The sequence below is a fragment of the Elephas maximus genome, chromosome 24 (assembly GCF_024166365.1).
Source record: "Elephas maximus indicus isolate mEleMax1 chromosome 24, mEleMax1 primary haplotype, whole genome shotgun sequence".
In the NCBI taxonomy this organism is placed as follows: domain Eukaryota; kingdom Metazoa; phylum Chordata; class Mammalia; order Proboscidea; family Elephantidae; genus Elephas; species Elephas maximus.
This window is the reverse complement of record NC_064842.1, coordinates 15,108,331-15,131,208: the sequence shown is the minus strand read 5'-3', so window position 1 is coordinate 15,131,208 and position 22,878 is coordinate 15,108,331. Positions and strand designations below refer to the sequence as shown.

The 22,878-nt window shown below is 38.9% G+C and overlaps 1 protein-coding gene across 7 annotated transcripts in view; it reads left to right on the top strand.

Annotated features, from left to right (window-relative positions):
* ENAH (ENAH actin regulator) overlaps positions 1-22,878 on the top strand; it is a 174,145-nt gene that overhangs the window by 129,139 nt on the left and 22,128 nt on the right. For 3 of the 7 annotated variants that reach the window (XM_049868465.1, XM_049868464.1, XM_049868468.1), the window contains 2 exons: positions 19,865-20,178; positions 22,015-22,125. In XM_049868465.1, the coding sequence (XP_049724422.1) occupies positions 19,865-20,178; positions 22,015-22,125 (425 nt within the window). Of the gene's footprint in view, positions 1-19,864; positions 20,179-21,330; positions 22,126-22,878 lie in introns of all 7 variants that reach the window. The other 4 variants (XM_049868462.1, XM_049868463.1, XM_049868467.1 and 1 more) reach the window with 2 other exon arrangements.

Sequence of the window (22,878 nt, the reverse complement as noted above, 5' to 3'; positions counted from 1 at the left end):
GCCTCTTGTTATTGTTTAGTCTCATCTGCTCTGAGGAATAGCTACTTAGCTCTTGAGAAAGGGTCTCCTGGGATCTCCTCCCAAAATGAATTTTGTTTTTCGCACAGAGCCTATATATTCAGTCAGATCACTGGAAATATCCACCAAGTATGATGATAATCCATCCAACTTTTTTGAGTCATGTCCTAACAGATACAAATAAAATTTTCTGTGGATAGAAATATGATAAGTTTAAGGGATATAATTGTTTTGGTTCCATATTTAAATTTAAACATACAAGGATAATTCCAAGAGTTAGAAATTGTAATTATACTGTACACAACTTACACACACACTCCGTAAAACAGAAGAGTAATTAATAAAAGGTAGTTTTTTTTTTTTTAATAGTATTATTGAGTGTAAAACACATTTGTAGATAATAGGAAGAACCAGGAGAGAACCCAAAACATAATAGGTAATCGCTGCTAAGAGTGGACAAACAAGTAACCCCTGAGGTAGTTGCCAGAGGCCAGGAAAATAAAGGACAGACACAGAAACCATGTCCGGTTACCACTGCATTGTGATGGAGGGCACAGATGGGTGACCCCCTGCACAGACGGCCATCAGAAACTAGCAGCTCCGCAGTTTTGGTTGGAAATGGGTATTCAGCGAAGTTTCAGTAATTGTTACGAAAATTACGCCTCATGTAGATTATTTCTGCTGTCAAAGTGCTTAGCCTTAGCAGTGCTCGTCTGAACCTGAGGTTTCCATGTTTGTATGTAAGTAGTTCCTTCTAAAGGGTTTGAATATTTGAATAATCATTATTCGTGAATTCTGTCAGTATTTGCGAATTTTTCTACTCGCTAAAATTTGTTGGTAGCCCGAAAGTCAGTACTGTGGTGCATCCTAGTATTCACAGACACACGCATGTACAGAGCAGTGGAAAACTTAAGTGGCCCAACATGCATGTTCCAAGCTTATCCAACAAGGCTGGGTCTGTGTTTGCTGGCTCAGTATTCCAGGCAACAGAACAGAACTACTGCAAATAACGGGAGTGAACTGTAGTTTGTTGGAAGTTGGGGTGTTGTTTTATACTACTTCATCGTTCAGTTGAAGACTTTAACTCAGTCATTTTGAAGAGTGAAATCCAAATTTCTGAGAAATTTATATGAATTTTAAGAAATAGTTTCTGTCCACAGTCCTGCACAAGACTTCTTTTTTTAAATAAACCTTCTATAAGACATTGATCAATTTCTCTCTCTCTCTCTTTCATTATTAATCTCAACTCCATTCCTTTTTAATCTCATGATGTAGGCTTTTTATCGCCATAAATCTATCGGATATGCTGCTTCCACCATTGACTGACTCCAAGTTTAAATTCCTTTTCTTATGTAATCCTCATCTACCACTTTTCTGCCTTCATTTTGGTATTCTCTAGAGTTTCTTCTTGTTGCTAATGCTTCTTTCCTGTACCACCTCTTTTTTTTTTTTTTCCTTATACAAAACTCTGCACTTAGCTGTCTTTTTTATTGTTATTGTAATCCTCCACTTTTTATCCAGACCCATATTTTCAGCTAAATAGAGTAGTATCTTAGACACTTCTGAGAATTTCAAGAAAGCAGTGGGCTATTGCCCACCCCTAACCTTCCCACCCTTCAACTGCATATGTGCGCTTACATACAAAAATTGGCATATCATTTTAGAGGGTCACCAAAAAAAAAAAACAAAAAACCAAACCTATTGACTTCAAGTTGATTCTAACTCATAGCGACCCTATAGGACAGAATAGAACTACCCCCTATGGGATTTTCAAGGAGCTGCTGGTGAATTTGAACAGCTGACCTTTTTGTTAGCAGCTGAGCTCGTAACCACAGTACCACCAGGGCTCTGAGAGGGCCACGGACCCCCTAAATTCCAATAATGGATCCTCACTGCGAATTCCTTTTGTAGAACTCATCCGTTCAAATGTACTCAATTTAAACTGTTATGATCTCATTCGTCATGTCCGTTCCATCTTCTCTTTAGTATTTCTCCCAAAATTTCAACTTAGAAATTATCTTCATTCAAGATATCTATTCAAGCACATCTTGTTATTCCTTTCTCTAAAAGCCTAGTGGCTTTACTCTTCTGACATTCCCATTACTAATAGTTTTCTTCAGTATTTCCCCTATTCTGCATGTATCATTGCTGTAGTTTCCTAGTTGATTTTTCTGTTTAGCATAGTTCATTTTCAGTTCTTCCTACTTTATTACTGCCAGATTAATTTTTTTTAACTCTTTTGCATATGGCAAAGAAAATCTCAAACTGCACAGAAGGGCATAAAATGGGAGGAAAGGGTGGGATCTCTTATACAATTGTACTTTTCTCCTCATTCTTATTCTCAGAATTAATTACTTTTAACCATTTCTGCTTTTAGTACTTTTGGTGGCTCCCTCCATAACACTAAATAACGTTTCTGTTTCGTAGTTATAACCATATTAAGTTGTTGTGTGCCGTCGACTCAATTCTGACTCAGCAACCCTACAGGATAGAGTAAAACTGCTTCATTGGGCTTCCAAGGCTCTAATCTTTATGGGAACAAGATCAACAGGTCTTTTCTTGTGCAGAGTGGGTGGTGGTTTCAAACCCCTGACCTTTCTGTTAGCAGCTGAGCTCTTAACCACTGTGCCACCAGGGCTACAGATTATAACTCTTGACTCTCCACCATGAAAAATGAAGACTTCTTCCCTTCCCATGCCAGTTCTTGATAGTTATTATTTGTATTTCTGCTGTTGGTTTCTTTTTATAACTTAAACTTGTATCTCGTTATATTAACTTCCAACTGTATCTCTTCACTGCCCATTTGTTAGAGGAGTTAGTTTTGCACCTCCCTATCCCTCTTCATCCATTCCACCGTGTGGTTTTATTTTCAAGGTTTATACACTTGCAGTCTTTTCTATACCAAAAACCAAATCCAGTGCCGTCGAGTCCATTCGGACTCATAGCGACCCTGTAGAACAGAGTAGAACTGCCCCATAGAGTTTCCAAGGAGTGCCTGGCGAATTCGAACTGCTTTTAGCAGCGGTAGCACTTAACCACTACTACACAAATCTCTGCCTTTATGTTTGCAGGTGGTCTTTTTTCTCTCTTCTCTAGAATTCTTTTAAACTTTATCCATAGTAGTCTTGAATATTTACAAAGATAATGGCTGGATATGGTTCCCCCCCACCCCCCCATTTATCTAGCTCAATACTCAGTGGATTGTTTGTTTGAAGACTCACTCAAAACTCTTTTTTAAAAAAAAAAAAAAAAAATTTTTTTTTTAATTAATTTTTTTGACCTGTCTCTGTGCTATTTTTTGGGAGCTCCTAATGGTCAAATGCTACACCTTCTGGGTGATTTCCTTATGACCTTTCTCTTTTCTTTGATTTTCTGCTTCTCTTTTCTTGTTCTCTCTTCTTGGCAATTTTCTTTTTTTTTTTTTGTATACTAGACCAGCACTATTCAGTAGAAATATAACGTAATTAAAATTTTTCTAGTGGCCATATTAAAGAGGCAAAATTAATTTTAGTAATATATTTTATTTAGCCCAGTATATCTAAAATATTACCACTTTAACATGAAGTCAATAGAAAATTATTAATAGGCTGCTTTACATTCTGTTTTTCATACTAAGTCTTCAAAATTTGGTGTGTATTTTACAGTTACGGGCCACTTCTGTTCAGACTAGCCTCATATCAAGTGCTCAGTAGCCACATGTAGCACACGGCTACCTAGTTAGGCAGCACCATAGATCTTCTGTTGAAAATTTAGTTTTAATCTCTGAAAGCTTTTTGTTCTGTAATTCTTCTTTCATAAAAGCCTGTTTCTGAATTTATGGCTGCATTTTAAGTCTCCCTTCTTTCTCGTTCTTTGCTTGGATTACCTCCCTCCTATAGAGTTTTAGCAGTTTTGTTTGTCTTGTTGGTTTTACGTAAACATCTGGCAATCTCTAGTCGTCCATTTATTTCTAAAAAAGAATTAGGTTGAGTGATACCAGTCCTTGGCCTAGGTTCCTCTTTCACTGTGGAGGTTCATTCCCTACTGCTCAGGACCCTTCCCTGACTGAGAGGGCTGTTTCTCGGGCTGTGCCAGTGGTCACACAAGTTGACTGACCAGCATTCCTGTAGAGTACAAGGTTGGGGGGGACCAGCAGGCCTCAGGACCCACAAATGCTGAGCTACCTATAGTTTCGCCCAGAAGCCCTAGTTCTTCTGAGGCAGTCTTCTGTGGTAAACGCCTTTCCATCTACTCAGGTAGGGTTGGGGAGGAGATGGATGACTGGTACAGAGGTTCTTTCAGACAATGAGTGTGTTTATTAATCAGCTTGATTATGGTTGCACTCCCCATTCTGGACTTTGGATGCTGCCATTGTTCAGGTCACACATTTATTTTAGCTATTACTATGTTCCAAGCGCTATTCGTTCTAAGTGCGTAGGACAAGGGGGGGCGGGGGGGGAGAGGCAAAAAGCCTTACTCTGATGGTGCTTACATTTCAGTGGGGAAGAATCAGACAGTAAACATGACAATACATAGTAAAGCAAAAAAGTGGAGTCCCTGGGTGGTGCAAATGGTTAAGTGCTCAACTAGTAGCAGAAAGGTTCAGATCATGTAGGACCCTGCAGGCTGTTGCAAAGAATTTCACTTTTATTCCAAGAGAAATGGGAAGCCATTGGACATGAGCATAGGAGTGACGTGACCTAACATTTCAGAAGAATCTGTCTAGCTGCTGTCTTTAAACTAGTAGGAAGGCTGGGGTATGTTAACTGAGATGGGAAAAACTGAGGTAGAACAGGTTTTGTTAGGGGATGTTGAAAATGAGTTTTAAAGATGGTAGGTTGAGATATTTAGGACATCCAAGTAGAGATATGGGATAGGTAGTTGAATACTAGTCCAGAGATATCCTAATTCTAGAGATTGGGAAAATCATAGACATGTGAAGGTAGACATATGACTCCTCCCCACCTTTTCTTTTAGAAACGATAAATTTAGTCTACTTATGACCACCTTCTTCACTGTTCTACTTTGCAATGGGTTTTAAACATTTTTATGATTTTTTTCTGGAATTTGGGGTTGGAGAGGATAGTTTGCCTGCTCAATCTACCAACCTGAACAAGAGCCCAGACACTCCAGTCACGTCAGTTCCCTGCTCAGCATCCTAATGACCAGCTCGCCTCAGGTCTGGCTTAATTCTTTGGCTGGCGCGTAAGAAGAACCCAGCATCAGTACCTCCTTCATCTCTCACTGTGGTCTTTCCTTTTGTCCTCTGTGCTTTTGTGTGTGGTGTTTACCTCTCCTGACATGCCTTTCTCACCTGTGTTGTCATTTTCTGTAGACTCTTCTCCAGGTCCATTAAAATTTTCTTTTACTGAACTCCTGTAACTTAATCGTATACCATTTTATATTTTCTTCTAATTATTTATTTACGTATGAGTCTTACCTCCAGAGTGAAATTATAGACGACATGAGAATAGAGACCTGAATAAAGTTTCTAATAAAAAGCCAGAGAGTTTCTGCTATTGTATTAACTTTATATGCAGGTGTTGGTGCATAGAAGCAAGGAGTACATGAGTTTTGGACTTTAATGTAGTAATTTCTCTCACTTCCACCTAGTTTTTGTTCATTCTAAACCATGACTCGACTGGTAAAATGGCCTGGTGCTGCTGTAACATGGAAATAATGAAAACATTACCTCATAAGGTTGTTGAGAAGATTAAATGAGATAAAACGAACCCTTCCATGCTGCCGAGGCTTTTCTGTCTGTGTAGTTCGGGAGATGGGCAGGTAGGCTCTATGGAGAAGGTGCCATTTGAGCTGTACCTTCAAGAGGAAATGAGGTAGAAGCTTCCGGTCTCTGAAGGAGCCAAAAAAAAAAAGACATTCCATGAAGAAAGAGTAGACGTGTAAAGGCAAGGAAATTCAAACAAACTGTGCACTTGAGTACTGTACCTTTAAATAAGTAGGGTTATGTCTTGCTTGTAAAGGGCTTTATATGCCATGCTGAGAAATTGCTTTTTAAAACTCTTCTCCTGAATTGAACCTATAAATAAAACAGCATCTTATCTTTTGTCACTTCTTATAATTTCAAATTATAAGAAAAGTATATGCCATTTGCCTTTGACCTCTATCCCAGACAGTCTGTTTTTGCCTGTGATTAAACCAAAAAAAATACTACAAAACCCGAGAGTATATACTAAATTTTATATAGACACTTGTTACTCCTGTTCACTTTATCGCAGCTAGCAGTGGCTTGTGGCTCGATCTAGCTTTGTAGATTAGAAAACACAGAGGCAGAGAGAGGCACAGCGTGAGAAGTAGATTCCCAAATAGAAATATATTTCCAAAACTTGTTTGATGTGATTATTTATATTGAAATAGTTTTATTTTACTTTATTTTTAGAGGCAGAATAAAACACCCTTGAGCCAACTTTCATTTCATAATCTGTGTAACTTTGTCCTGTTAACTCCAGCTATGTAACTGACTCTTCTATTACTGAGAAGTGTCATAGAAAAAAAAATTTTTTTTGCATTGTATTAACCCAGAAGATTTTAGTAATATTTTAATATAGAGTTCATATTATAATGAATACTGTTTCATTTGTGTTACAACTTTCAGGCAAGCTATTGTTAGGGAATATCACAAATTGGTTTTTGAAAACTGGCAAATGGCTTGTATTTGATGAGCTAATAAGGGATGGAGTGAGAAGAGAATGGTATGAATAACATGCTCCTTAAGCGTATATGTGCGTATGTATTTGTGGTATCTATAACAAACTTTTCTTGATACAATTTTAGCTTAAAACTATAGATTAATAGATTGTTTGAATTAATAGTGTAAATTTTTTATATTTTCCCTTGGCTTCTGACTAGTCACAAAAAAGGAAAATGAAATATTTCAATAAAAATTTAACATATTTAGGGCCTGATTTTGTTTAGGAAGATCAGTTACATGCTGAAGAACATTGTTTGCCTTTTAGGGACATCAAATGCACATGACAGACAAGAAATGGTTATCTACTTCTTAGTTTCCAAAATTTTGTTGATGAGCGGTAACTAACTTAGTAGACCAGAGAGAGCTTAAAACTAAGCCAAGACAGGGAAGAAAATGGTTTGGACTGCTATTGTGCCCTTTCAATAGCAAGCCATTTCAAAATGTTGAAAGCGAGAGGATTGGCTGAAAGTCTGTATACAAAATATTTACACACCGCGCCCCCCCCCCCCCCAAAAAAAATGCAACCTGTTGCTGTCGGGTCAGTTCCGACTCATAGCAACCCTGTAGTACAGGGTAGAATTGACCATAGGATTTCCAAGGCATGGAAACAGATGGCTACAACTTTCTCCTATGGAGCGGCTGGTGGGTTTAAACCACTGACCTTTCGGTTAGCAGCCGAGTTCTTAACCACTGCACCACCAGGGCTCCTAAGGAGTGTTTAGATACCCAGACTTCCTCCACCACACCAAACAGAAGACTAGTTTATTCTTTAGAGGGGCTGAACCAGCACGGCTCTAAACCAGTGCTATCTAATAGAGTACAAACCACATGGGATTTTAGATTTTCCAGTAACCACATTTTAAAAAATATAAAAGAAAAAAACAGGTGAAGTTAAATTTGGTAACATATTTAATTCTGTCTAAACTATTATCATTTCAACAAGTAATTGATTAAAAAAAAAATTTTAGTGAGTATTTTACATGCCTTTTTCCCTTCTGGGTCTTCAAAATCTGGTATGTATTTTTATACTTTAGAGTACATCTCAATCAAACTAGCCACATTTCAGGTGCTTACTAGCTACATGTGGCTAGTATCTACCGAATCAGGCAGCATAACAGTCTAGGCCACAGGTCAGCAAAGTACATCTCATGGCCAAATCTGGCCTTGCAGCCTGTTTTATACAACTGAGAGCTAAGAACAACATTTACATTTTTAAAGCGTTGTTCGAAATGTAGAAAAAGAAAGAAGAAGAAAAAAATGTAACAGAGATGCTATCTGACCTTTTACAGAAAAGTTTCTCAATCCCTGGCCTAGACTGAGGGTTATCAGGCACAGCTGAGGATGTGGGGTAGGTGCCATACTGAAAAGAGGGATTAAGTGAAAGCTGGCCAAACTGATATCTTTTCATTTTGCTCAGCTCCTAGACACTGGCAGCAAGCTCTCTAGGCCCCAGGCAAGAAATTGAGGGATCCCTCTTTGGGAAATTGCCTTGGCCAACAGAAAAGACTTGGAGATGTTGACCCTCAGTGTCCCTGCCAGAGCAACCTACAGTGAAGTCCGTTTACTTAAAGGCTTCATCAACTTTAGTGCCACTTATGAATATGACTGGACAGCCAAGAATCATCAAACCATCAGAACAGACCAAAACAAAAAATTAAAATTGGAGGAAATACCAAGAATAGCTTGCTGAAAGCTTCAGTGAGCTAAGAAACTATATTATATTCATGAAGCAAAAATTGGTAGTTACTTATAAAGAATCAGAGAATAAGAAAGTGTACTTAGAAATTTTTTAAGAGCAGGATTCATTAAAAAAAAAAAAAAATTGAGGAATAAGGTTGAGAAAACTGCCCTGAAAATAGTCATGAAATTAGAGATGGTATATGAGAAAGAAAATAAAATAAGATTCAAATTGGGAGGCCCAACATCCAAGTAATGGAGATCAGAGTTGGGGAGAGGGGGAGATTAAAAAAAAAAAAGTATGAGGAAGCAATCTTCGAATAGGTAACATAAGAAAATTTCCTAGAACTCAGTGACTTGATCCTCTAGATCAGAGGTCTGCATGCTCTTTCTGTAAAGGGCTGTGTAGTAAATATTTTAGGCTTTGTGGGCCTTAAGTCTCTTTAGCAATTGCCCGGCTCTCCCTGTAGCTTTCCGTAAACAATATTTAAATGAATGGATGTGGCCGGGCTTCGCCCACAGGCTGTAGTTTGCCAGTCCCTGGTCTAGATTGAAAAGGCTCACCAAGTGCCCAGCCCAATAAATGGGAAGAACAAAAAAAGACCCATCACCAAGGCATATCACTGTGGAATTTCAGAACATTATAATTCTAAAAAGATTCTAAAAGCGTAGGGGGTGAAGGAGGAAATGGGTCACATACAAAAGATCAGTTATTAGACTGACACTGAATTTCTCAACAGCAGTCCTGAGTGCTAGAAGATGATAATAGCCTTCAAAATCCTGAGAGAGGTGATTTCCAAACTAATCTTCTCATCTAAAACCTCTTCTGCACTCCTTCCTAGGAGACTACTGGAAAATGTATTCTATTAAAATGAGAGAGTAAACCAAGAGTGATGAAACCTTGTGAGGATCCAGGACACAAAGGATCCAACTCAGGAAAGAGAGAAGGGGATTCCCAGTCTGACCCAGGTGAAAGCAAAGTTTAGGGAGCAACCCATCAGATTGGAGCGAAGAGATACAGGGCTAGAAAACACTAGAAGCAGAACCAGTAGACCTCCTGATGTGTTTGACCATTTCGAGAAGGTTTACAGTTGCAATGGCAAGCTTGGGCTGAAATAGGAATCACCCACTATAGAAAAAGAATCATTCTGCATCCCGTTTTGGAGAGTGGCATGTGGGGTCTTATATGCTAGCAAGTGGCCATCTAAGATGCAACACTTGGTCTCAACCTACGTGGAGCAAAGGAGAATGAAGAACACCAAAGACCACAAGGTAAGTATGAGCCCAGGAGTCAGAATGGGCCACATAAATCAAAGACGATGGTACCCGAGACCAGAAGAACTAGATGGTGCCTGGCCACAACCGATGACTGCCATGACAAAGGAGCACAACAGAGAATCCCTGAAGGAGCAGGAGAGCAGTGGGATGCAGACCCCAAATTCTAGTAAAAAGACCAGACTTAATGGTCTGAGACTAGAGGGACTCCAGAGGTCACAATCCCCAGACCTTCTGTTAGCCCAAGACAGGAACCACTCCTGAAGCCATCTCTTCAGACAGGGATTGGACTGAACTATGGGACAGAAAATGATACTGGTGAGGAGTAGGCTTCTTGGATCCAGTAGACACATGAGCCTATGTGGGCAGCTCCTCTCTGGAGGAGAGCTGTGAAGGCCGAGGAGGACAGAAGCTGGCTGAATGGACACGGAAACACAGGGTGCAGAGAAGGAACGTGCTGTCTCATTAGGGGGAGAGCAACTAGAAGTATATAGCAAAGTGTATATAAGGTTTTCCCCCACGTGTCTATCAGTTTGTCGAACTGTGGGGGCTTGGGTGTTGCTGTGATGCTGGAAGCTATGCCACCGGTATTCAGATACCAGCAGGGTCACCCATGGAGGATAGGTTTCAGCTGAGCTTCCAGACTAGGAAGAAGGACCCAGCAGTCTACTTCTGAAAAGCATTAGCCAGTGAAAACCTTATGAATAGCAGCGGAACATTGTCTGATACAGTGCTGGAAGATGAGCCCCCCAGGTTGGAAGGCACTCAGAAGATGACTGGGGAAGAGCTGCCTCCTCAAAGTAGAGTCGACCTTAATGACATGGGTGGAGTAAAGCTTTCGGGACCTTCATTTGCTGATGTGGCATGACTCAAAATGAGAAGGAACAGCTGCAAACATCCATTAATAATCGGAACCTGGAATGTATGAAGTATGAATCTAGGAAAATTGGAAATCGTCAAAAATGAAATGGAACACATAAACATCAATATCCTAGGCATTAGTGAGCTGAAATGGACTGGCATTGGCCATTTTGAATCAGACAATCATACAGTCTACTATGCTGGGAATGACAACTCGAAGAGGAATGGTGTTGCATCATCATCAAAAAAAGTTTCAAGATCTATCCTGAAGTACAACGCTGTCAATAATAGGATAATTCCATACACCTGCAAGGAAGACCAGTTAATACGACTGTTATTCAAATTTACACACCAACCACTAGGGCCGAAGATGAAGAAATAGAAGATTTTTATCAGCTGCTGCAGTCTGAAATTGATCGAACATGCAGTCAAGATGCATTGATAATTATTGGCGATTGGAATGCAAAAGCTGGAAACAAAGAAGGATCAGTAGTTGGAAAATATGGCGTTGGTGATAGAAACAATGCCGGAGATTGAATGATAGAATTTTGCAAGACCAGTGACTTCTTCATTGCACATACCTTCTTTCACCAACATAAACGGCAACTGTATGCATGGACCTCGCCAGATGGAACACACAGAAATCAAATTGTCTACATTGTGGAAAGACACAGTGGAAAAGCTCAACATCATCAGTCAGAACAAGGCCAGGGGCCGACTGTGGAACAGACCATCAATTGCTCATATGCAAGTTCAAGCTGAAACTGAAGAAAATCAGAGCAAGTCCACAAGAGCCAAAATATGACCTTGAGTATATCCCACCTGAATTTAGAGACCATCTCAAGAACAGATTTGACGCATTGAACACTAGTGACCGAAGACCAGACGAATTGTGGAATGACATCAAGGACATCATCCATGAAGAAAGCAAGAGGTCATTGAAAAGAGAGGAAAGAAGGAAAAGACCAAGATGGATGTCAGAGGAGACTCTGAAACTTGCTCTTGAGCGTTGAGCAGCTAAAGCAAAAGGAAGAATTGATGAAGTAAAAGAATTGAACAGAAGATTTCAAAGGGCCTCTCAAGAAGGCAAAATAAAGTATTATAATGACATGTGCAGAGAGCTGGAGATGGAAAACCAAAAGAGAAAAACACACTTGGCATTTCTCAAGCTGAAAGAACTGAAGAAAAATTTCAAGCCTTGAGTTGCAATAGTGAAGGATTCCATGGGGAAAATATTAAACGATGCAGGAAGCATCAAAAGAAGGTGGAAGGAATACACAGAGTCATTATACCAAAAAGAATTAGTTGATATTCAGCTGTTTCAAGAGGTGGCATATGATCAGGAACTGATGGTACTGAAGGAAGAAGTCCAAGCTGCTCTGAAGGCATTGGCGAAAAACAAGGCTCCAGGAATTGATGGGATAACAATTGAGATGTTTCAACAAACAGATGCAGCGCTGGAGGTTCTCACTCATTTATGCCAAGAAATATGGAAGACAGCTTCCTGGCCAACTGACTGGAAGAGATCCACATTTATGGCCATTCCCAAGAAAGGTGATCCAATCAAATGTGGAAATTATAGAACAATATCATTAATATCACGCGCAAGCAAAATTTTGCTGAAGATCATTCAAGAACGGCTACAGCAGTATATCAACAGGGAACTGCCAGAAATTCAGGCTGGTTTCAGAAGAGAACGTGGAACCAGGGATATCATTGCTGATGTCAGACGGATCCTGGTTGAAAGCAGAGAGTACCGGAAGGATGTTTACCTGTGTTTTATTGACTATGCAAAGGCATTTGACTGTGGATCATAACAAACTATGGATAACACTGTGAAGAATGGGAATTCCAGAACACTTAATTGTGCTCAGGAGGAAACTTTGCATAGATCAAGAGGCAGTTGTTCGGACGGAATAAGGGGATACTGATTGGTTTAAAGTCAGGAAAGGTGTGTGTCAGGGTTGTATTCTTTCACCATACCTATTTAATCTGTATGCTGAACAAAAAATAATCCAAGAAGCTGGACTATATGAAGAAGAATGGGGCATCAGGATTGGAGGAAGACTCATTAACAGCCTGTGTTATGCAGATGACACAACCTTGCTTGCTGAAAGTGAAGAGGACTTGAAGCACTTACTAATGAAAATCAAAGACCACAGCCTTCAGTATGGATTGCATCTCAACATAAAGAAAACAGAAATCTTCACAACTGGACCAATGAGCAACATCATGATAAATGGAGAAAAGATTGCAGTTGTCAAGGATTTCATTTTATTTGGATCCACAATCAACAGCCACGGAAGCAGCAGTCAAGAAATCAAAAGACGCATTGCATTGGGCAAATCTGCTGCAAAGGACCTCTTCAAAGTGTTGAAGAGCAAAGATGTCAGCCTGAAGACTAAGGTGCTCCTGACCCAAGCCATGGTATTTTCAGTCACGTTATACGCATGTGAAAGCTGGACGGTGAATAAGGAAGACCGAAAAAGAATTGACGCCTTTGAATTGTGGTGTTGACGAAGACTATTGAATATACCATGGACTGCCAAAAGAACAAACAAATCTGTCTTGGAAGAAGTGCGGCCAGAATGCTCCTTAGAGACAAGGATGGTGAGACTGCATCTTACATACTTTGGCCATGTTGTCAAGAGGGATCAGTCCCTGGAGAAGGACATCATGCTTGGCAGAGTACAGGGTCAGTGGAAAAGAGGAAGACCCTCAATGAGGTGGATTGACACAGTGGCTGCAACAATGAGCTCAAGCATAACAACAATTGTAAGGGTGGTGCAGGACTGGGCAGAGTTTTGTTCTGTTGTGCGTAGGGTCGCTATGAGCCGGAACGGACTTGACGGCACCTAACAACAATAATAACATATAAGGTTTTGTATGAGAGACTGACTTGTTTCAGTCAAAGCACAATTAAAAAAAAAAAATCAAAAGACGCATTGCATTGGGCAAATCTACTGCAAAAGACCTCTTTGGACTTTAAAGTGTTAAAAAGCAAAGATGTCACTTTGAGGACTAAGGTGCACCTGACCCAAGCCATGGTGTTTTCAGTCGCCTCATATGCGTGCAAAAGCTGGACGATGAATAATGAAGGCCGAAGAAGAATTGATGCATTTGAATTATGGTGTTAGCAAAGAACATTGAATATACCATGGAGTACCAGAGAATGAACAAATCTGTCTTGGAAGAAGTATAGCCAGAATGCTACTTAGAAGCAAGGATGGCAAGACTTCATCTCACTACTTTGGACATGTTATCCAGGAGGAACCAGTCCCTGGAGAAGGACATCATGCTTGGTAAAGTAAAGGGTCAGTGAAAAACAGGAAGACCCTCAACAAGATGGATTGACAAAGTGGCTGCAGCAATGGGCTCAAGCACAACAATGATTATAAGGATGGCACAGAACTGGGCAGTGTTTCATTTTACTGTACACAGGGTCACTATGGGTCGGAACTGACTCAAGAGCACCTGACAAGAACTACGGTAGTCATATCATTTGTGAATTATATTTTTACATCTTTTTGATCGTTATTCCTATTGTTTGTTTTATGGTCTTAGTGTATTTTTCAGAGCCTCCAGTCTAATTTTGGATAATAGTGGCACTAGGATGTTTACTGTAGGCTTTGGGTAGATACTTCATCTCTGTACCTGTTGTGTTTTGTTTGTTTGTTTTTAAATTATGAATGGATGTTGAATTTTATCAGTTGATTTATTTGCAACTGAGATCATTATTTTTCTCCTTTTATCTATTAATGTGGTGAATTACATTAACAGATTCTCTAATTAAACCACTCTCGAAATTAAAAAAGAAAAAGAACCAAATGGAAAAAAAGAAGTAATTTTCAACACGGAAGTGAGAAAGAAATTGTTCTGGAAAGTAAATGTGATCAACCATGAGTCACTTGATAAGTAGATACTGATGTAGCCATAGTGGTGTTATGACTTTATTGGGAGAATGGGGAAAAAAAGCTTTTTGGGATGAGGCATATCTTCACGTGTCGTAGGAAGTCAGTGGACAACGTCTAGATCTGAAAAATCCAAAGTTCTAAACAAATTATATTTAGAAACGTGAGTTAAATACCAGAGTGTCGAAAGGAGATGCTTCTGGGGAACAGAATTAGAAGTGGTGAGAGCTGGGAAGAGGATTACTGTTTTGATAGAAACCTTGTAATACCTTTAGATTTTTTAAGCTATATATTACTTTTTGTAAGTTTAATTTTTATTTTTAATCAATGTGAAGTTGAGTTGATGAAACAGATGAGAATTTAAGTGTTAAATCTTAATAGTCTAATACCTTTACTATATTAACATGATGATAGTATAGTTTAGTTACCTCTTCACATGTGTATCATTTGTTAATATCATTTTTGGGTTCCTACTCATTATTAATGTTGGCTTCCTCGGCTAGCTGTAATGAAAACAATATATTCTAAGAAACATGAGTCAGTCCTTGTAGTCTTAATGTAGAACCTGATTTAGTTAATATCTATAAATAGTTTATAAATCACTGTTACTAGACAGAAGTTATAAAAGGGGAGTAGTAATCCCAACACAGAACAAGGGAGTTGGAACAATGAAAGTGTACAGCCCTCCACTTAGCTTTCAGAGACAGGATGGACCGAGGGTCGACCGCCTTCTGCTGTAAGTATTGCCTCTTGTCTCAGGAGCTTTGTCAGACTAAACCTAAATTATCTTACGTAGTTTTCATCTGTTTGCAAACAGGATGAAATGCCCACATTATACAATCAAAACGTTTCTGCGAATTTATTTTTTGACACGTCAGTACCATCAAAGTGTTACTATAGAATGCTAAATGTTACCAGGAAACCCTGGTGGTGTAGTGGTTAAGTGCTACGGCTGCTAGCCAAAGGGTCGGCAGTTCGAATCCGCCAGGCGCTCCTTGGAAACTCCATGGGGCAGTTCTACTCTGTCCTACTGGGTCACTATGAGTCGAAATTGACTCGGCGGCACTGGGTTTGGTTTTTTGGTTAAATGTTACCAACTCAGAACATTTTCCTAGTCTGCCCTCTTACTTCATTATGTCAAAATTTAAATCACTGTTCATTTAACAAACACTATTCATTATAGGTAAGGCAGAATTAACTGTATTTTGAATTTTATTATTTATATTTGGCTTGCTTCAAAAAAATAAGCCTTTGAGTCAACATAAACTACTTATTTCAATATATTTTTTTAAAAGCTAGTGATCTCATTGTGGGACAGTGGTTTGTGCATCTTATTATATTTGGGGATAGCTCTCTTGGTTTGTGCATCTTATTATATTTGGGGATAGCTCTATTTTGGAGATGGAATTATTTCTGATATTCTTTAAGTGCTCTCGGTGGTTATAATATTGGTCATTTGTACTGTGTGTCTGAAAAATTTTACAAGTTACAAGTCCAAATTCAGAGCATCACCTCCAGGGGAAGGCTTTCTCTGTCAGCTCTGGAGGAAGGTCCTTGTCGTCCATCTTCCCTTGGTTTGGGAGCATCTCAGTGCTGGAACCTCAGGTCCAAAGGATGCGCTCGGCTCCCAGAGCTGCCTTCTTGGTGGTGTGAGGTTCCCAACTCTTTGCTTAATTTCTTTTCATCTCTTGAGAGATAAAAGGTTGTGCAGGCCACACCCCAGGGAAACTACCTTTCTATTGGATCAGAGATGTGACCTGGTAAGGGTGTTACAATCACACCCTAATCCTCTTGAACATAAAATTACAATCGCAAAATGGAGGACAACCACAGAATACTGGGAATCATGGCCTAACCAAGTTAATACCCATGTTTTTGGGGCATAATTCAGTCCGTGACAATTATGACATGTGCAACAAACTTAAGGCAGGACATCCTAGTTGTAAATGTCATTATAAGTTCAGTAATTCCTTCAGATTCACCGTACTCAAATCTGCCTGTGACTTAAGCTTATTTTTTGTATTACAAGTATTGTATTGCTTAGAGAAGCAGCCATTAACTTGGGAGTAAAAAAAAGCTAAGAACATGTGTAAGAAATGAAATGCGGTCATAGAATGCTATGTGATTCACCCTCAAAACAATATTTACGTATCATATTAATAACGTACACCCTGAATATTGATTGACCCAGAGATGAGCATGCTCCCGTGACTATACTGGGAGAAGATTATGTGGTGAGGGGTTTGGGGGAAGGCATCTTACTGTTAGAAAGTCAGTAGATAATGTCCAAAGTTTAAAAATAATGAGAAACAGCCAAAGAGTTGGTAGTAGTTGCCTCTGAAGCATAGGAAACGAGGTAGGATGGCTGGGGTAATGAACTGCTGGGTTTTGTTACAAACTTCTAAAAAAAAAAAACTGTACTTGTATTATTTTGACGTAAAAAAAAAAAAAAAGGTGACAGAAATGCAAAAGGTACCTTTGTACGGCCTGGTAAGTTGGATCTTGTCACCATACGTTCCTTGGTGCAGCTGCTGTGCTCTGAAGTTAAATACTTCCCTTACCTTCTGTATTAAAATATATTCTGATTAGAATAGTACTGGTGTACTTTTTGCCCTCTGTGCCAAACTGATTGTTTCCAATATTACGTCTAAAATAGCCCTTATTTTTTTATAGGTTGGGTACTTTAAATTTAATATAATATTAAATTTAGTATAAACCTAGGTGCAGATTATTCAGTAAATAAGAACTGAACTTCTTGTGTATAGTTCATTATTAAAAAATTCTTCTGAATACTATGAATTTTTGCCCTCATCCCTGTACAGAGGTATTGCTCTCCCTCAGAAACTGGCAGCTAGTGCTTTATCAAGTGGTGAATGAAGCCCAAACAATGTACTAAAAATTGGATTTTATCATATAAGTGGTTAAGAGCTACGTCTGCTAACCAAAAGGTTGGCAGTTTGAATCTACCAGGCACTGCTTGGAAACTCTATGGGACAGTTCTACTCTGTCCTATAGTGTCACTGAGTCGGAATCGACTCAGCAGCAATGGGTTTGTTTCTTTGTTGTTGTTTTACCCATAATAAGCACTGCTATAGTTACCTTCTGTTTTTCTCTTTTGCAGTCGTTGTTAGATACGGTGGTAGGTCCAGAGAGAGGCTCTGTGTTTTTGTGAGAGAAGGAGAGTTGATTTACTAGTCCAAACGGGCTTTTTCTTTTGTGGCCAGCTTAGGAAACATGAAGGGGAGAGATTTTTGGAAAGGCCAATTAAAAATCATCATTAATACCATGAGAGGGACAGAAAGTATCACATTTTGTCATTCAGGTCTGCCTCTAATTAGAGCCCAACCAGTTTGTTTAGCCAGTCCAGGGAAAGTCCCAATTTGAAATTTCCAAGTAATAATAATCATTTAGCTCACATTTATGGTTTTTGTGTACCAGATGCTTTTTAAAGAACTCTTAAGGGTTTTCCACATTTAATCCTCCCCGCAGTGCTATGAAGTATATGTTTGTTTCAAATGAGGATAGGTTTTTTTTAATTGTAGTTAGAGGTTCACTTTCACAGCAGGGCTGTCTTTTCTGTCCAGGTGGATACTTAGAGACCTTTTCTTGCTCTGTCATGGCAGATGATAAAGCAGACTGTATATTTTAGCGCTACATACCTTAGGCCTCTGTAAGTTTTAATGTAATCACAAAAAGATTCCATAATCCTCCTTGGAAATTGGAAGTCTTAGAATTAAAAGAAAAAACTGTTAGGGCATAAAAGAACAATTGAATAAACACCGAGACATTCTCTATTTTCTTAGATGTGGAGATAAAAAGATGTGAATGTTTTTCTGGTTAATCTTAAAATTTATTAAAATGTCCTAGAATTGAGAGAGGATAGGTGTTGCACAAAGGGTGAATTTAACAAAGTGATTCTAAAATTTACCTAGAAAAAGCTAACTGTGTGAGAATCACCTGGAAAAACCCAAAAAGAATAGTAATAAGGATGGATGCAACTTATTAGATACGAAAGTATGTTGCAAATATCAAAGCATTGGGATACTGTTGCCACACTAAACAAACAGATCTGTGAACCAGAGTATTCTGGAAGTTCAGAAGCAGCCCAAACATGTTAAGGTGGCATCATAAATCAGGGCCATAACCTATTCAATAAATGGTGTCTTGACAATTGATGAACCGTTTGGAGGAGAAGAGAGGTTGATTACTATTCAAAACTCATACCCAAGAGGCATTTCAGATGAATTAAGGATACTATTATAAGTAAATAAAACCATAAAAGTATTAGAAGAAAATATAGGTAACTATATAACCTCTTGTAGGAAAGGACTATGTGAAAAAGGTAGCAAAGGAAGATCACAGAAAATAATCAAAGAAATAGAAACTTGAGAGTGCTACCAGTCAGTTTAGCAAAGATTAAAAATGATCACTTCAGTGTTGGTGAGGGGAAAAGAAGGTGGGCTCATCAAATACTGCTGGGCTGCTGGGGAGTGTTAATTGGCACAACTCTTCCTGTAGATAGTTTGGAGCCATGTATCAGAAATCTTAAAAAATTTATACCTTTTCACCTAGCAAACCTTTGCTTCAGTATTGGTCCTAAGGAAGGAGCTAGAAAAGAGTTCAAAGGTAGATAAAGAGAAATTCTATTGCAGTGATAGTAATAGTGTTAGGATAGTTTACATCCTACTGTAAGAGACTGCTTCAACTACGGACAGTGAAACGGTGGAATACTATATGCTCGTGAAAACAAAGATGTAGAACTGTATTTATTGATTAGAACTTTACAATATATTAAGTAGGAGGGAAGAAAGCAGATTTCAGAGTAGTAGGGAAATAGGATTTCATTTGTGTTTGTTTTTAAATGTTTATATATTTATATTAAGATGAGAAAAGATCTGTAAATATATACCTCCAAAATATTAATTGTAGTTGGCTCTGGATATGAGACAAGATGAATGAAAGTTTATTTCTTCTTGCTTGTGTTTTTCTTCATTCAGCAAACATTTATTGAGCTGTTGCTAAGGCTAGCCATTGTATGTTTTGAAATGATAATGTACAATTAAAATTTGATGTTATATTTTAGGAAGGAAATTACAGTTTAGAAATGTTTTCATTAAATTATTCAGAGACTTGGTTCTTAAAGTGTTGTGTTCAGTTATTTGGAAAATACATTCATTTTCATGAAAAGTAACGGAATAAAATGAGGCGTTATTGTAATATGCTGAAGCATTCGGCCTGAATGATCTGCATAACAAATATTTTTGCTTTATAAAACTGTTGTCTCTAAGATATCTTTTCTTCATGTGAGAGAATAGATGTTGATCTAGCTCTGCATTGCTTTGTATTTCAATCAGAAAGAAGCTTCATTTGTTCATTGTAAAAGGAATAATAATGATTTAACCATAATGCTTTTTTTTTTTTCTTTTTTCAGGCAACTGCAAGAGCAGCAACGACAAAAGGAGCTGGAGCGGGAAAGACTGGAGAGAGAAAGAATGGAAAGGGAGAGGTTGGAGAGAGAGAGGCTAGAAAGGGAAAGGCTGGAGAGGGAACGACTAGAACAAGAGCAGCTGGAGAGAGAGAGACAAGAAAGGGAACGTCAAGAGCGCCTGGAGCGGGAGAGGCAAGAAAGGCAAGAACGGGAGAGACTTGAGAGACTAGAACGGGAAAGGCAAGAAAGAGAGCGACAAGAACAGTTAGAAAGGGAACAGTTGGAATGGGAGAGAGAGCGAAGAATATCAAATGCTGGTAAGATGTTTACACACTGTTCTGTGTTCTCGATATAGCTGAGCTTGGACAATGTGTTGTATAGTCATATATTAGACTGTTTCACCTTTGAGATGCTTGGGATTAAAAATAAGTCTGAAATTATGAAAAATAAGCAGCAATTACTATTCTAGCATTTTCTTTATGTATTGGCTTTTATTGCTTGGAGACTTAGAGAAAGCTCCTGGAAATTTTTATTCTGGCATTCAAATTCTGCTAACTGCATATAAATTGGCTATAAAATGTGTGTTTTTATGGGAATTTTTTTTAATTGGATGAATTTAGAATATATTTCCTCAGGAAATTGCTTAACTTTCCTGAAATACTGTAGTATTACCACTCCACAAGAAATTTGCATGATTGTATTCTAAAGCTTATGAAGGAGAAATTAAAACCTTGGGTGAAAAATATCCTCTCTAAACTGAATGGTTATTTAAATATATTTTCTCATATTGTGAAAATAACTAAATCTGATGGGATTTACTGAAAAACTTGAGAGTTAAGGTATAGCTGAAAGTTTTAGGTGTTTCAACATTTTTTTAAATTAACATTCATTATAGGATTTAAGAATTATTTTTTATTCCATATGGCCTGTATCAAAAGTCTCAGTGTTCATTGATTAAATGTTGGTCTTTTGTTGTTATTGTTGGAGTTAATTCATTTGTTTTTAAATGTTTAGTTATTTTCTGGGGTTATGGCCAACAAAATATAACTTTTTCACAAATAACCTTTGAATAAGAGTTCTTAGCTTTTTATAATAAATGTTTTGCCAGTTTTGTTGTTGCTTTAAAAAAAAAAACACTTCTGTTTATAGTTCTATTCATATAATTTGCATGTCCTAGTGGACTAAATAATAAAAATTTAGGTCTGTGAACTGGTTTCTCATACAGGATAAATTGATCAATTTAATTAATTCACTTATTGAATAAAAAGGTTACTTCTGAATTTCAAAATATATTTATAGATTATTCTCGAGTAAAAAGATTTATTTGTACATGTGCCTAATTCTCTGGTACTAACTGTAGTCTACGTTTATACATTTTGTCTGAATGCTGGTTTTGTGGCTTCACTAGCTCCCTTTTTCTCTCTCCTTTTTTATCCTGTCTTTTGCTGCTGCTTTCTACCTCTGTCCAGCTTCATCTTCAGACAGCTCCCTGTATAGTGCTCCACTTCCCGAGTATGCCAGTTGCCAGCCTCCTTCAGCACCTCCTCCATCATACGCTAAAGTCATCTCCGCTCCAGTGTCAGATGCCACTCCTGATTACGCTGTGGTGACCGCTTTGCCACCTACTACCACACCCCCTACACCACCACTTCGACACTCAGCGACACGTTTTGCAACATCTCTAGGTTCAGCCTTCCACCCTGTTCTTCCCCATTATGCTACAGTTCCTCGTCCTCTGAACAAAAACTCTCGACCTTCTTCTCCTGTGAACACACCCTCTTCTCAGTCTCCAGCTACGAAGCCCTGTGCCTGGTCTCCTTCCGGTTTTTCACCCCTCCCTCCATCTCCTCCAGTAATGATTAGCAGCCCCCCGGGCAAGGCTACTGGTCCAAGGCCTGTCCTCCCTGTGTGTGTTTCTTCTCCTGTGCCCCAAATGCCTGCATCACCAACAGCACCCGATGGGCTGCTTGACTCTGTAACATACCCAGTGTCTCCACCGCCTACCTCAGGGCCAGCAGCTCCGCCACCGCCGCCGCCTCCACTGCCTTCCCTTGCATCACTGTCACACTGTGGATCTCAGGCTTCTCCTCCAGGCACCCCTCTTGCCTCAACTCCCTCATCCAAGCCTAGTGTTCTCCCTTCTCCCTCTGCAGCTGCCCCTGCCTCTGTTGAGACTCCTCTAAACTCTGTGCTGGGAGACTCCTCTGCTTCTGAGCCAGGCTTGCAGGCAGCCTCTCAGCCGGCCGAGACTCCAGCCCAACAGGGTAAGGCATTCCTTACTGCTACTAACAACTAATCCCTTGAAAAGATTATCTATGTCAGCAGCTTTAATTGCCTAAAAGAATGGATAAGATGGTTTTGAAAGTTGAACATCTTAGTGCCATATTTTAATTAAAGAAAACCTAAAGTAGAAAATAATTTTTTTTCTTTCCCGTGTTGGGATTAATTGCCATCAGAGGGTCGATATGAAAAATTGCCATGTTGAACTAGGTTTTGTTGTCTTCTGCAGTTGACGATGTTTTTCAGTCCATAATATTTTTCTTTTAAATCTCACTAGGAATACACATTGGACCTACTGCACAGTAAATGCATGATATAACTTGTTTTCCCTTAATTTCTGGGAAACGTAGTGACATATTTAGTGCTCAACTATAGTGATTAGATAGATAATCTTAGAGTCTCATCTGAAACAATTCTGATCTTGGGCCCCATTCTATTTCGGCTTCTCCCATATTGAATTTCCCTTGTCGGACTTAGAGGGTTGGGAACCACCCCGAATCCTGTGGAGCAGCCTGACTTTGCAGGAGGGGTGAACCAGTTGGTGGGCTTAGTATATTCCACAGAGTTCCACCGTCCAAAATGATGAGAAATAGTGGGCTGAAGAGATAGTTGAGAGAGAATAGGATCCCCTAAATTACCTGCCCCCCCCCACACACACACACATATCTTACTTTCAGGCTAACAGAGAAAGGAGAATATTCTAAGTATGGGTTATTTATAAGTAGAGAAAGACCTGA